A 16,154-nucleotide genomic window follows, 5' to 3' on the forward strand; every position below is an offset into this window, starting at 1 on the left:
CTTGTCTTGTTCAGGATCTTGGAGGAAAAGCTCAACTTTGCCCTGTTCCGTGTATTAGCTGTGAGTTGTTGCATATGATGGCCTTTATTGTGTTGAGGTACATTTCTTCTATAACTAATTTGTTGAGTGTTTTTATCATGAAAGAATGTTGAATTTTGTCAAATGCTTTTTCTGCATCTGTTGATCATATGATTTTTGTCCATCAATTCTGTTAATGTGATGTACTACATTTATTGATTTGTGTTGAACCATTGTTGAATCATTGCATCCCTTGATCACAATGTTTAATTTCCATGTATTTGTGAATTTTCCAAAGCTCTTCCTTTTATTGACTTCTAGTTTTATACTATTGTGGTCAGAAAAGATACTCTATATGATTTCAGTTTTCTTAAATTTGTTAAGATTTGTTTTGTGGTCTAGCATATGATCTATTGTGAGGAATGTCCCATATGTAGTTAAGAATAATAATATATTCTGCAACTGAAATGTTCTGTATATATGTGTTAGGCCCATTTGGTCCAGAATATAGTTTAATTCTGATATTTTCTTGTTAATTTTCTCTCTAGATGATCTGTCCATTGCTGAAAGTGAGGTGTTGAATTTCCCTACTATTATTGTGTGTAGTCTTTCCAGATCTGTTAATATATGCTTTATATATTTAGATGTTCCAATGTTGGATGCATATTGTATTTATAATTGTGATATCATCTTGCTGAATTATCAACATATAATGACCTTTATCTCTTTTTTACAGTTTTTTACTTAAAGTCTATTTTATCTTAATAGAAGTATAGCTATTCCTGCTGTCTTTTGGTTTGAGTTGCATAGAATATCTTTTTCGATCTCTTTTCTTTCAGTATGTATATGTTGAAATGAGTCCCTTATAGGCAATATATAGATGGGTCTTTTTAAAAATCCAACCAGTCACTCTGTATCTTTTGATTGGATAATTTCATCCATTTATATATAAGGTATTTATGTATTGATAGGTAAGGACTTAACTGCTGCCACTTGTTTCCTAATTGTTTTCCATTCTTACTGTCATTGTGGCTAAGTGATTTTCTCTAATAGTACATTTGATTCCTTGCTTTATATTTATTTTTTGTATTTATTGCAGGTTTTTGCTTTGTAATTACCATAAGGTTTACAAAAAACATTATTATTTTAAACTGATAACAACTTAAAAATAAACTCTTTTTACTACACTGTCCCTCAATGTTTTGAATTTTTGATGTTACAATTTACATCATTATTGCATATTCTTTACCAAATTTTGAATCCAGGTTTGCAGAGTTTTCTGTTCTTATTCTTTGAATAACCTTTCTACCTGTTTGCCTTTCTCTACTCCCTCTTGAACTCTAATGACTCAAAAATTTGCTCTTTTAATGCTATCTCATAAATTCCATAAGCTTTCTTTTATTCCTTTTCAATCCTACGTCTTTTTTTCCTGACCATATATTTTCAAATAACCTGCCTTCAAGTTCACAGATTCTTTGCTGCTTTGATTTTGCTATTGATGTTCTTTATTGCATTTTTCATTTTATTCATTGTATTTTTCAGTTCCAGTATTTCTGTTTGGTTTTCTTTTAATTATTATTTCAATCCATTAATTTTCTCATTCTGGTCATTTACTATTTTGCTCATTTTGTTCAGTGTTTCTGTGTATTTTCTTGAAGTTCATTGAACTTCCTTAAAATAGCTATTTGAATTATTTGACAGACTTTTGAGACATCTCCATCTCTTTTAGGTTTGTCATTGGAAGTTTATTTTGTCTATTTGATAAGGTCGTGTTTCCCTGATTGTTCTTGATCCTTGCTGTTGTGCATCTATATCTGCATGTTGAAGAAGTAGGTACTTACTGGAATGTTTGCAGCCTGGCTTTATCTGGCTCTTTATCAGTAAGCCTGTTGTTAGATCCTGGGCAGGTCATCTGGTATGATCTCTAAGCCCATGACCATTGCAACTGTTACAGCATTAGGCTTTCTGCACCCAGAATTACCATGGTCAGCATAACAAGAGACTAGAATCTGTTGTTACCATGGCTGGCACAGCTCTGGGGTGCATCTGAAAATCATGAGGCCTACCTGTTACTGAGGTTTAACTGAAACCTGAGGGTGCTGTCATCATCCAGCAGTGATGGGAGCCGGAGATTGAGTACATTTTGTGAGGGCTTCAGTTTACCACCCATCACTGGGATAGGTGAGAAGATTCAGTTCACAGATACCAACCTGGATTCAGTCAGCATGGGGAGTCTGCCCGGCACTGGATTTTTACTGTGTCAGGCCCAGTATTAGGGACCAAGGGAAAATCCTACACTTCTCTTTTTTTCCCCAGGCAGAGGAGATATCTCTGCGTTCTGCTGAGTAGGATTGTGGGAGGGTTGATACAGATACTGTAAAATTACTGTTTCTACCCTCTTCAATGGGTATTTTCTTATTAGTATGCCATAAACAGGTATTATGAACTTTCACTTGGTTTTCTTAGCTCTTTTGAAGATGTTTTCATGCATGAATAGTTATTCAAAATGATGTTTCTTGAGGGGATGATCACTGGAGAGTCCTCTTTCTCCATCTGGCTCTGCCTTCTTATAACATTAATTTGTTTCATTACAAAAGTAATGCCTATCCATTATCAAACTCTTACCAAATATAAAAATTTCTAAAGAAGAAAACCACTTGTAATTCTGACACTAAGGGCCAACCGCTTTTTGCATTTTGTTGAATTTTTAAGTTTTTCACTTAAAATTTTGTAAAATTTTGAAGTAATTGTACATTCTTAAAATATTGTAAAAATGGAATAAATGGGTTCCATTTATTCATCCAGTTTCTATCTATGGTCTGATTTTACATAGCTATAGTAATATATCAAAAACAGGACATTAACATTGGTACAACTCACTTTAATTTATATTTTAAACAGTTTTACATATACTCATCTGTGCATCTGTGTAGTTCTGTGCAATTTTATCACTTAGATTCTTGTAACAATCATTATCAAATTACAGAACTGTTTTATCGCCCCAGAAATTTCTTATGCTACCTTTTTTTTTTTTTTTTTTTGCCCAGGCTCTGTTGCCCAGGCTGTTGCCCAGGCTAGAGTGCTATGGCACAATCTTGGCTCACTGCAGCCTCTGCCTCTCTGGTTCAAGCGGTCCTCCGGCCTCAGCCTCCCAAGTTGCTGGGACTACAGGCATGCACCACCATGCCCAGCTAATTTTTGTATTTTTGGTAGAGATGGGGTTTCGCCATGTTGACCAGGCTAGTCTTGAACTCCTGAACTCAAGCAATCTGCCCGCCTCAGCCTCCCAAAGTGCTAGGATTACAGGCGTGAGCTACCACGTCCAGCTTCTTATGCTACCTCTTTATAGTTACAACTTTCTCCCTTCATTCTACTCTCTAATCCCTAACCACTGGAAACCACTAAGCTGTTCTGCAGTCCTGTGATTTTATTATCTTGAGGATTTTATAAAAGTGGAATCATACAGTATATAGCTTTTTGAAATTGGCTTATTTCACTCAGCATAATTTCGTTGAGAATCCACTAAGTTGTTGAATGTATCAATAATTGGTTCCTTTTTATTGCTGAGTAGTATTCCATCTCTATACCACAATTTAGGCATTCACCAACTGAAGGACATTTGGGTTGTTTCCAGTTTGGGGCTGTTACAAATAAAGCTTTTATGAATATTTTTCTGTATGTTTTTGTGTGGACATTAGTTTTCTGAATGTTATGCTCAGCATTCAATAAAGAGGGTCACCTGAAACCAAAAACCACATTAGGTATTTTAGCAGAAAGTGTTTAATATAGGAAATTATTCAAACAGTTGTGGGAGAAGTGAATAATAAAAGAAAAACATTGAGGTAATATAGAAGTGATAATTGCAAGGACCAGCTTCTACTTCTTAGACTGCAGGAACAAAGGGAAGTGGTTTGGGTTATCAGAACCCATAAGTCTGGAGGGATAGTCCTGCAGAGGTGGGACTCAGGAGAAAAGTTGCTGCCTGCTGGTGTTTGTACCATTACCTTAGAACCCTCCTGGAATGAGACTTAATAAACCTCTGAGCTGAAAAGACCACCTAGCTGATGAGTACTTTTGAAACTCAGAGAAAGGATCTCTGAAGAGTTGAGGCTCGGCTGGAGAGGGTTGCTCTTTATCTGCTGTTATCTCAGAAGCTTAAAGGAAATGCTTGGTGCAGCTGGGTCTCAGACATCTAGAAGGGGAATTATAGTTCATGTAACTTATACTCTAATATCCCACTCATCTGTAAAGGAAATCTTGTGGAGCGGCACCTCATACAATTAAGAAGTGGCCCATGAGTAGCTGGTACTGGAACCTCTGAGTTGTCTAGATGAAGCTGGTCCAGGGAGTTTTAAAAGAACCTTTTGAGTGGAACTGACTGCCACTGCCAGGGCTAAGGACTTTTGCTGGGCAGATATTGATGGAAACAGTATGCAGACAGCAGTGTGCAAGTTCCTTCTATCTTGTTCCTGGCTTCTAATCCTTATCTAATGTCCCACACTGACAGAACCTAATAAAAGGGGGCTGGCAAAGGAGAAATATAGTTTGCAGCATCCCAGTTCCAGTAGCACAAAACAGTATAGAAGGGTGGATTTAAGAGAGATGATAGGTTGTTAAATGGCATTCTTATCAAAATTCTCTTTTTGCTTTTGAGGAATTCTCCATGATATGAGTGGAAGGTCTCCTTCAAATGATCTATAAAGACCAGGTACTTAATTGCTTCCTCCATCCTACAATCTCCTATCTTGTTAACTCCCCTTAGTTAGGGCATATGGGCATATGAATTAGGCCTAACCTATCAGACAGTTGCGCTGTCCTTCTCTACCCCCCACCCTGCTTTTCCTTGTTTTCCTCTCCAGCCTTACTTTGATTCTGTAACAGGACCAATACAGAGAATCAAGAGACAGGAAGTTTTTCTTCTTATAGTGCTGGCAGCAGGAGCATGCAGTTTCCAGTAGAAGCAGTGCCAGTAGTGGCTTACAAGGTCCAGAAGTGGAAGCAGCCCTGTCCATACAAATGACACCTGTGGTGCAGTCCCAGCAGGAGTTTTGTTGCCTAGTCTACCCTGGCTCCTTTCCATTTTCTGATCTCAGTTCTTTGTATTTCTTAGCAATGTGAACTGCCTAATAACTTCTAAATGAATTCCTTTTCTTAAGTGAGCAAGAATCAATTTCTGTGGCTTACAATTTAGAGCACTGATTGATTCATCTTGTTTGAACCTAATAGGATTTATTTAACTGTCTCGTTGAATAAAGAAATTTTAATGCTTTGTGTTTATTTGTAAAAACAGAAAAGAGAGATGCTAGACTTAGACGGTTTTAAGTCTTTGGCCTTCACCAGTGTTTGGCAGGATATTTGGAAATTATCAGATATCCTACTGTCAGGGTAGAATCGGGTCAAATCTTCATTGTGATGGTGGTGCTAGGTGTCTATAACTCTAACGGAAAAAATCAGCCAACCATTTTTCTGACTGGTAGAACCTGGGAAAGTTACTTGCTATAACCAAGGCTATTAGAAAGCAAGTTGAAAATTCGAAAAAAGAGAGAGCTAGAAGAAGGGATCTTAAAATTGTATATATAAACTCTCCAAGTCTCTTGCTGACTCCTGAACCACGCTTGTGTGCACCTGACCGAGAGCAGTCTGAACCATGATCTCAGTCACTGTCCATCATGGCAGAGATGTGAGAGAGCTAAAACTCCATTAAAGAAAACCTGCCATCATTTTAGCTGTAGGAACCAGGCAAAAGAACCTAGATAGTAAGGAGATAATCCCAAATTACAGTGCCAGAGAAAGAGACCCTAAAATTCTAAGTATAAAACTGAGCCACATGCAGTGGCTTACCACCTGTAGTCCCAGCACTTTGGGAGGTCGAGGCAGGTGGGTTGTGTGAGTCCAGGAGCTTGAGACCAGTGCCTAGGCAACCTGGCAAGACCTTGTTTCTACAAAAATTACGGAAATTATCCAGGTGTAGTAGCATGCATCTGTGGTCTCAGCTACTCCAGAGACTGAGGTGGGAGGATCATGTGAGCCCAGGAGGTAGAGGTTGCAGTGAGCCAAGATTGCACTACTCCAACCTAGGTGACAAAGTGAGACACTGTCCAAAAAAAACCAAACAAACAAAGAAAAAATAAAAAAGGAAAAAAAAAACACTGCTCAAGTCTTCACCAGACCTTTTGAGCCCTAGCCTTCTGGGTGCCAAGAAGGGGAAAGAGGCCTTTAATATGAAGACTTTTGTTTATCTGCTTCCCTTCACCCCCATCCCCCATAGCACCCTGTACCCTATTCTGTGTAAGAATGTCTGATTCAGTCTTGTCTGGAGGGTGGAGAGTGGGGCCTCTAGTGTTACCATGTGGCAGTAGGTGAGTAGTCACCAGTGCTTGGGATGGGCATGTAGAGTTTCAGGGGTCTAGTTGCACCTTTTAATGACTCAATCAATTCTGGTTTCAGCTCCATCCATGCCTTAACCTCTAGTGCTACCTCATGTCCCCAGTTCCTTTACTTCTCCAATGTTGTGTGCAAATGGGCTTGATTCTTTTGTCTTCTTTTCCCTTGTAGATTTTTAATTTTCAGTTTTCTCAGGCCTGTGAAACTGATCCAGTTTTCCTATAGAACTGATGTTTATGGTTTCTTTTGCATAAACCTAGCACTTGACCTTTCTAGTTTTGAAACTTGAGAAAGTTACATTTGTCTTATCTGAATTCCTTTCTCAGGAAGCCAACCATCAGGCCTCCCAGGTGGTATCAAAGAACTGAAAACTTACCAGATCACTGCATCTGGACAATGAAATGCCAGAACTCTTACCTGGCATGAGTGCCTAACCAACCACCTGCTTCCTGTTGAGCAACTCCTTTTCCTTACCCCTCCCTAATTCTTATGTTTCCACACATGGTTATATTTCTTCCCTGCTCTATAGACCCCTAATTTTAGTTAGTCAGGGAGATGGATTTGAGACCTCCCATCTCAACTGTAGCACCCTATTAAAGCCTTCTTCCCTGGCAGTAATCATTGTCTCAGTGATTGGCTTGCTGTGTTGTGAGCAGCAGGACCTAGACCAAACCCCTGGTATTTTGGTAACACCTTTTAAGTCATTTACCACATTCCAACTGTGAATTTTGCTGATAAGTTTTTTCTTTTTCTTTTGGACATTTATGTCTCTTTTGTTCCTATAAGGTTATTTTGGTAGGGAATGGATATAAGTGCCATGGATTTATTCACCTTTTGAAATTTTTTTGTCCTTAACAGTGAATGTTGACATGAAAAAATATGGAACCCACCTTTTTATAGATGTCTTTTTCCTGTAGCATGCATTCTTAGTGGTGGTGATACTTGGTTCTTGAGAAGGGGTGAAATCTTAGATAAAACAATGGTTTATGGCCCCCAAAATTCTAATGGACAAAAATCTTATCCTTAGTATTTAATTTTGGGGTACAGGGTGTGGTAATGCAAAAAGCTTGAGAAACAGTGTCCTACAGCATTTCCTTTATTCTTGAAATTAATTAACCTTACAGAATATATATTTGCGTTGATCTTTCTGTGTCTGTTTTTCCTGGGCATAGTGTGTCTTTCTGTTATGTGTGTTATATTCTCATGTTTGAAAACACCAGCTAAAGTTATTTTATCTGCTTTATCTCCTTTGATACTCTACATTATTATATTTCTTTCATTTTGTGCTTTTCTCAAATCTGTTTAACATGTCCGTCCTTTTTTTTTTTTTTTTTTTTTGAGACAGAGTCTTGCTCTGTCGCCTAGGCTGGAGTGCAAGTGGCATGATCTCAGCTCACTGCAAGCTCCGCCTCCCGGGTTCACGCCATTCTCCTGCGTCAGCCTCCTGAGTAACTGGGACTACAGGCGCCCACCACCACGCCCGGCTAATTTTTGTATTTTTAGTAGAGATGGGGTTTCACCATGTTGCACAAGATGGTCTCGATCTCTTGACCTCGTGATCTGCCCACCTCGGCCTCCCAGAGTGCTGAGATTACAGGCATGAGCCATCCATGACTTTTTAAACCTGGCTTTTTGTTGTTGCTTCCCCCATTTTTAACTCTGTTTTTTGTTTTGTTTTGTTTTGTTTTTTAACTTAGCTCTGTCAGCCCTCTTTTCATCACTTGTCACCTTAGTTCTTCTTTAAACTTTTTAGTCTTTTTTTCCTTTAGATGAGGGGTCCCCAAACCCCAGGCCACAGACCAGTACCAGTCCATGGAACCAGACCGCACAGCAGAAGATGAGTGGCAGACAAGCCAACATTACCTCCTGAACTCTGCCTCCTGTCAGATCAGCAGCAGCATTAGATACTCATAGGAGTGCGAACCCTATCGTGAACTGTGTTTGCAAGGGATCTAGGTCGCACACTCCTTATGAGAATCTAATGCCTGATGATCAAGGTGGAACAGTTTCATCCCGAAACCATTCCCCGCAACCTGTCTGTGGAAAAACTGTCTTCCATGAAGCCGATGCCTGAGGCCAAAAAGTTTGTGGACTGCTGCCTTAGGTCATATCTTATATTTATCACCTCTCATTGTGTTCCGTCTAATTTTGGCCTCTATCCTACATTTGTTTCTTTCTGATAATTACCTGTCAGCACCAAGGCAAGGAGGATAAGACCAGTGAGGGACTTACCTCAATCACAAAATTTAAGGAAGCAAGAAAAAGCTCAATAATCAAGATAAATATTTTATTGCAATATTTTTTAAAGGACTAAATTACTGTGTAATGAGCAGAATATCAAAATTTTTAGTAAAGATAGGATTGGTTATTGAATGAAACAATCTGTTATAAGTTTGGGGCACATACGTGTGTGTAATACAGTGATGTGAGCTTTATTGCGTAACACATCCTCTTAACCAAATCTGTCATTTCCTTTGCCCTGCAGACTCCTCTCGTTTTTTTTTTCCACTTTGTTGAGATGTAAAACTTCTGTGTTATTCACAGACTTTCTACACCACTTACAATTCATGCTTTTCTCTTCTGTGCCACCTATGCTTCAGATCATTGATGGTAGAAATGGCTCCCTTGTCTGCGTAGGAAGGTGTTTGCCAGAGAAAATGGTGAATTGTGAGCTATATGTTCTTTTATTTTTCTAAAGCTTTAATAAGGATATAGTACAAATGTGAAACATTTTGAGAAATACTGGCTGAAAATATAATGGGAATGATCATGGAGTAAAAGTTTAAAACTCCTGGGCTACTTTTAGCAAGAGACTGATCATCTGCTTTACTTTCTTTATTTGGTTCTTTAGATCAGCATTTCCCAATCTTTTTGGCACCAGGGACCAGTTTCATGGAAGTGGGGATGGTTTTGGGATGAAACTCTTCCACCTCAGATCATCAGCCATTAGATTCTCATAAGGAGCAAGCAAGCAACCTAGATCCTTTGTATGCACAGTTCATTGTAGGGTTCGCACTCCTATGAGGATCTAATGCTGCTGCTGATCTGACAGGAGGCAGAGCTCAGGTGGTAATGCTTGCTTGCCTGCTGCTTACCTCCTGCTGTGTGGCCCAGTTAACAACAGTCCATGGTCTGGTACTGGTTTGTGACCCAGAGTTTGAGGACTCCTGCTTTACATAGCATATGTTTCGTTTCCTCCAAGATGCTATTCTCAATAATTAGACTTGATTCTTAAGATGCCCGGATATTTAGAATTAAGTTAAATTTATGATCATTATTTATGAATGTTGCTCATTATTGCTTATGTCTTTCTGTATTTATAATTACTGAAGCAGGATCTGCATTGTTTTTCCCTTTTGCTTCTTTCTAGCACACTCTACTTCTCACTATAGTCTTATTATTGTCTAGCACATACTGATTCAGGAAATTTAACTTGAATCCTTTAATCAGTCAGAACCATGATTTCTTATCTTAATCTTAAAAGAGAAGTTGTTTCATAGCCTAAAGAAAATGGTAGAGTTAGTTTATATTGTTTTTGCTAAATAAACTGACGAGATAAAAAGTGAATGTTGTTAAGAGAGGGAGAGAATAAACAATAAACCCTGGAAGAAGTACAAGATGTAAATTCTGTTGAGCAAATAAGTTCACTGTTGTGTTTCCCAGAGCGGATTCTTTTCCCTCCAAGGTTAAGAATCTTTTCAGGAGAGGACATTGATTGTCTCTCTCTACGGTATCTGATGGAAAAAGAGGTGGTAAATGTGATGTATTCCTGTCATATTTTAATTCATTTGTTGAGATTAAAAACAAGGATGTAAAACACTCATTTTATATATTCTTAAGAGTCAAGAGCACGGAATCAAAAAGTTGACATTTTCACTAAATGTTTACACCTTGGTGCAGAGTATTCTGTAAATAGCTCACATAGATCTTATGTAATATTCATTTTATTTTTTCCTTTAGCTGGAAGTGCTCTTGGTTGTTACTATCAAAGACATGTAAAAGCCTGGAAGTTAATTTTAGATACTTAAAGGGAAATGTTAACATTATTTTTATCTTGCTTTGTTAAATTTCATAAGATTTGATAAATAAGATATCAAGAATAATGAAATAAAATTATTAATGGGTATTTACTTTTGAATAATGAAGTAAGAAAAAAGTAGTAAACCTATATTCTAAAACTTATTTTGACCTTTAAAAAAATTCTGCTTTTAGCTCGGCACAGTAGCTCGTGCCTGTAACCGCAGCAACATGAGAGGCCAAGGTGGGAGGATTGTTTGAGGCCAGGAGTTTGAGACCAGCCTGGACAACATAGCAAGGCTCCATCTTTTTTCTTTTTTTTCTTCTTTTTTTGAGACATAGGTCTCGCTCTGTCACCTGGGCTGGAGAGCGGCGCAATCTTGGCTTACTGAAACCTCAGCCTCCCGGGTTTAAGCAATTCTCTGCCTCAGCCTCCCAAGTAGATGGGATTACAGACACTCATCACCATGCCCAGCTAATTTTTGTATTTTTAATAGAGACAGGGTTTCACCATCTTGGCTGGGCTGGTCGTGAATCCTGACCTCGTGATCCACCTGCCTTGGCCTCCCAAAGTGCTGGGATTACATGCGTGAGCCACCGCGCCTGGCCAGCAAGGCTCCATCTTTAAAAAATTTTAAAAATTTAGCAGGGCATGGTGGTGTGTGCCAGTAGTCCCAATTGGGAAGCGTGAGGATCACCTGAGCCCTGGAGTTTGAGGCTGGAGTGAGCCTTTGTTCCTGCCATTGCACTCCAATGTGGGCAATAGAGCAAGACCCTTACCTCAAAAGTAAATAAAAAGTTATCCTTTTCATGGTGTTCTCACTAGTTAACTCAAAGCATTTGATGAAAATATTAGCTGTATTTTAGAAGTAGATGTTTGTAGCATATGTGACAACTCTTTTGTAAGAGTAGTGAGTGAAAAATGGCTTTTGGTAACTGTGCCTTTGTACATTCTTATCTGAGACATCTTCAGATAAGTTATTTGAATAGAAAAATAAAAAGTAACAAGTCTCCCACCACAGAATGAGTATGTTCATGTTTTGGCTTTGGGGTATAACACTTCTAAGGATATAATTAGCTTTGCTTTTCATTTTCTACTTTTTCTCCACAGCCTCATGATTTTGATGAATGTCGATTTGATATTAGTGTAAATGATAGTGTTTGGTATCTTCGTGCTCAGGATCCAGATCATAGACAGCAATGGATAGATGCCATTGAACAGCACAAGGTAAGATCCCTGATGTTTACCTGTCCATGGAGGACTAGGTAAGAGATTGTTGACAATGCCTAAAAAAAAATTGACATGTGACATTAGTTACTGAAACATTGAACATTACTTGGGTGGTAAAGATTAAAGCAGTTCATATGTAAATTTTTGAAATAATTTTATTTTTAACGCTGTAGTTGTACTAAGGGTATTTGCTATGATAAATATTATTTGACTGGGCATGGTGGCTCACGCCTATGTTCCCAGCACTTTGGGAGGCCAGGGCAGGTGGATCAACTGAGGTCAGGAGTTCAAGACCAGCCTGGCCAACATGGTGAAACCCCCTTTCTACTAAAAATACAAAAATTAGCTGTGCTTAGTGGCGAGCACCAGTAATCCCACCTACTCAGGAGGCTGAGGCAGTAGAATTGCTTGAATCTGGGAGGCGGAGGTTTCAGTGAGCCGAGATTGCACTACTGCACTCCAGCCTGGGCGACAGAGCAAGACTCCGTCTCAAAAAAAGAAAAGATAAAATATTGTTCATTGTTAACTAAAACAAAAATATGCCCTTTTTCATAAAACATATTTCGATTTTTTATTTATGATTTGCTTCATAATAAATACCTTTTTTATGATCTAAGGAAAAGGATTTTTGAAATAACATTGGATTGTAAAACCCTAACTTGTAAAAGCTTCAATGTTTATTTTTGTTATAACTCTTTAGGTAAATTGTTAGTACGAACATTTGTAAATCGGTTTTTCTTTGTAAATGTGAGGCTATCTAATGATAAACCTGTAGAAAGTATTATTATATAAATATATAAGGTACATTCATATACTTTAAAGCTTGTTTTTGACTTTTGTTAATAAATATTAAGTAGACTAAAGAAATATATTAATAAATATGTATTATTAGCTAATTCAGTAATACCATGATAAAACAAAGAACAGAGAAAGTTCTAAATCCACCATGTCATTCTTGAGTATGACTTTAGAGAAGTTTTGCTTGTTTACATACTTGCCTGTACTTGTTCTTTTGAGTTTCACAGAGTTGTAGTTGAAGCACTACAACTGTTTTGGTTATTTTTAACAGGCACAAAACACACATACACACACACACACACACACACACACACACACACACCCCTACACCCATACACCCAAGAAAAACCAGTCTGGCCTGAAAAAGAAAAACTAACACAATTGATAAAGAAGTATGCGATTGTGAAATCTCTGGTACTGTTTTGGTTATTTTTAACAAGTGCAAAACACAACACACACACACACACACACACACCCCTACACCCATACACCCAAGAAAAACCAGTCTCACCTGAGATTGCATACTTCTTTATCCAATCGTATTAGCTTTTCTTTCTTGGTTTATTAAGATTTCTACCAGCCTAAATAAAATTGACTGTTACCTGTCTTTGTTTTAGCTTTAGGACTATATATTTAAACTTTAGTGTTAAGTTTTTAAAACATTTTCTAAGTCTTAAGTTATCTTGGTAATGTTACTTCAGAAAAGTCTAAATATGGAAAAAATTATTGTTTTTCTATTATTTAAAAGAGAAATGAGCTAGTATTCAAAAAATCTCAGTGCTCTGGAGCCAGGCCATACATGCAGCCTCTGCCATGTATGACGTGTGAGCTTGGCCATGGTAATTAACCTCTTCTTAGTGTTTATTCTCAGCTGTCAATGTTGGTACTTCTGCTCAAAGTTGTAGTAAGACATAAATGAGATAATATACAAAGTTTCTTACCAGAATGACTGATATATTTGCCCATTTATGGCATATAGGAAAAGCAAGAGATTTGGAGTCCCAACTAAATTCACTAAATTATACCATCTTGTTTCTGGATGAAGAGTTTTACATTAGGTGAGAGAAGCTAAATGTGCATATAAGGAGAACATCCTGTTTCATGTTATTTAATCAAGGCCAGCCGTCTCACTAGTGATTAAAGATGTTATTAAGTAGAATTAATTTCTATATTTTTAATGGAGATGACCTTTAAGCGCTTAATCAGTTGATTTTTATTACAGGGCAAGTTTTTTTCTGTTTTAATTAAACATATTTTATTTTGCTCACTTTTCTCTGTTAAGTCCAATGACAGTTCCTTTGCAAGGTTCCTGTTTTGTGTTTTCTTCCTTTAGTGAAGATTAATGCATGAAGCATATATTTCTCCTATACTGTTGATTTCTTTACATCTTTGAACAATGGATAGATTTAATCTTTGGGTCTCTCTCAGAACACTGGGACTTAAGCTGAGATAACAAATTTCGAGTGATTTTTAGTTCTTGAAAAAAATACTCAACTGCAGGGTTGTGATGCCTTGTACAAGCTTGCCCTTTCTTTTTTTTTTTTTTTTTTTTTTGAGATGAGGTCACTCTGTCACCCAGCGTGGAGTGTGATCTCGGTTCACTTCAGCCTCTGCCTCCTGGGCTCAAATGATCCTCTCACCTTAGCTTCCCAAGTAGCATGCACCACCATGCCTGGCTAATTAATTTTTTGTATTTTCGGTAGAGACAAGAGTTTTGCCATGTTGCCCAGGCTGATCTTGAACCCCTGAACTCAAGTGTTCTGCCCGCTTCAGCTTCCCAAAATGCTGGGATTACAGGTCAGCCTCTGCACCCAGCCACCCTTTCTTATTTTTAAAGATAGTTTATTCGTAGACAAGGAGAAATCTTTGTTAATTGTTGTTAATATTATTTAATGTACTAAAGTAAAATATGTGATGTATGCCAACTGAGCAGCCTATTGGTGAATATTTAAGTGAATTCATATTTAGAATATGAATTCTAAAAGTAAATTATTGAGTCATTTAATATGTAAGAGGGAGAAATTGCAAATGTTATCATTGTTTTTTTTCCCCCATAGACCAGGGCTAGTGAGATGTTTCTTGATTCATTCTTCAGTATCATTAAGGAATATTGACTGTAGAAGCTAAGTTTAGTAATTTTACTATTTAAGTATGCATTACTGTCTTGATACTCCATATAAAACTGTACAGGCATAATGATGATAATGATAGGAGCTACCACTTACTGAGAATCACCAAGTAGTAATCATTGTATTCAGTGCTTTGTGTGTTTTATTTTCTCCCTGCTATCCTGAAAAATAGAGTATTATTTTGCAGATGAGGAAACAAGTTTAGATTAAAATTAAGGAATTTGCCTGAGACTGTACTGTCTTTTAAATGATTTCTGAGTATTTGATTTTGTGTTAATTCACTTGTCTATCTGTTACTATTAATAAACTGATTTTTTATGAACAATTCCCATGAGTTCACCTCCTGCAAATTATGGTGTATAATCTGAGTTCTGCTATACCTATGCAAGATAAATATAAGCTCATTTTTCTTTTTGCCTATTGATTGTCAAACAGGACAGTGTATTATATTGGTAACTGTTTCAGTACTGGATTCTGGAGTCTGGCAAATGTGGATTTGAATCCTGGCACTACTGTATATTAGATTAGTGCAAAAGTAACTGTGGTTTTGGACCATGATTTTTAAATCATTTTAACTAGGCTCAAACACATCTTTATTAATCAAAATAGGAACCATTACAATCAACACATTTTTGCTAATAAGAAATAAGTTTGTTTATTCCTGTAGCATAAAAATCTGTGCTTTGGGATTCTCAAACTCTTGGAAAGCATTTTCTGCATCCTGCTGGTTGTGGAAGCATTTTCCCTGCAAAAAGTTGTCAAGTTGCTTGAAGAAGTGGTAGTTGGCAAGAGGTCAGGTGAATATTGCGGATGAGGCAAAACTTTGTAGCCCAGTTTGTTCAACTTTTGAAACATTGGTTGTGCAATGTACAGTCAGACATTGTGAAGAAGAATTGGGCCCTTTCTATTGACCAGTGCTGGCTGTAGGCATTGCAGTTTTCTGTGCATCTCATCTATTTGCTGAGCATACTTTTCAGATGGAATGGTTTCACCGGGATTCAGAAAGCTATAGTGGATCAGACTGGCACCTTTTTTTGGTGCAAGTTTGGCTCTGGGAAGTGCTTTGGAACTTCTTCTTGGTCCAGCCACTAAGCTAGTGGTCACCAGTTACTGTATAAAATCCACTTTCGTCACGTGTCACAATCTGATCGAGAAGTGGTTCTTTATTGTTGCGTAGAATAAGAGAAGATGACACTTCAAAACTGTGATTTTTTAAATTTTCACTCAGCTCATGAGGCACCCACTTAATCGAGTTTTTTCACCTTTCCAATTAGCTTCAAATCCCAAATAACTGTAGAATGGTCGACATTGAGTTCTTCGGCAACTTCTTGTGTAGTTGTAAGAGGATCAGCTTCCATCATTGGTCTTAGTTGGTCGTTGTCAACTTCTGATGGCCAGCTACTACGCTCCTCATCTTGAAGGCTCTCATCTCCTTTGCATATTTCTTGAAACACCACTGCACTGTACATTCGTTAGCAGTTCCTGGGCCAAATGCGTTGTTGATGTTGCAAGTTGTCTCCGCTGCTTTATGACCCATTTTGCACTCAAATAAGAAAATCATTTGAATTTGCTTTATT

General features: G+C 37.6%; 1 protein-coding gene across 4 annotated transcripts in view; it reads left to right on the forward strand.

The window, feature by feature from the left end:
* The window catches only part of CERT1 (ceramide transporter 1), a 142,896-nt gene that overhangs the window by 42,995 nt on the left and 83,747 nt on the right, over window positions 1-16,154 (forward strand). For all 4 annotated transcript variants that reach the window (XM_073014674.1, XM_007975712.3, XM_007975706.3 and 1 more), the window contains exon 3: window positions 11,531-11,647. In XM_073014674.1, the coding sequence (XP_072870775.1) occupies window positions 11,531-11,647 (117 nt within the window). The remainder of the gene's footprint in view (window positions 1-11,530; window positions 11,648-16,154) is intronic.

The sequence above is a fragment of the Chlorocebus sabaeus genome, chromosome 4 (genome assembly GCF_047675955.1).
Source record: "Chlorocebus sabaeus isolate Y175 chromosome 4, mChlSab1.0.hap1, whole genome shotgun sequence".
NCBI lineage: Eukaryota > Metazoa > Chordata > Mammalia > Primates > Cercopithecidae > Chlorocebus > Chlorocebus sabaeus.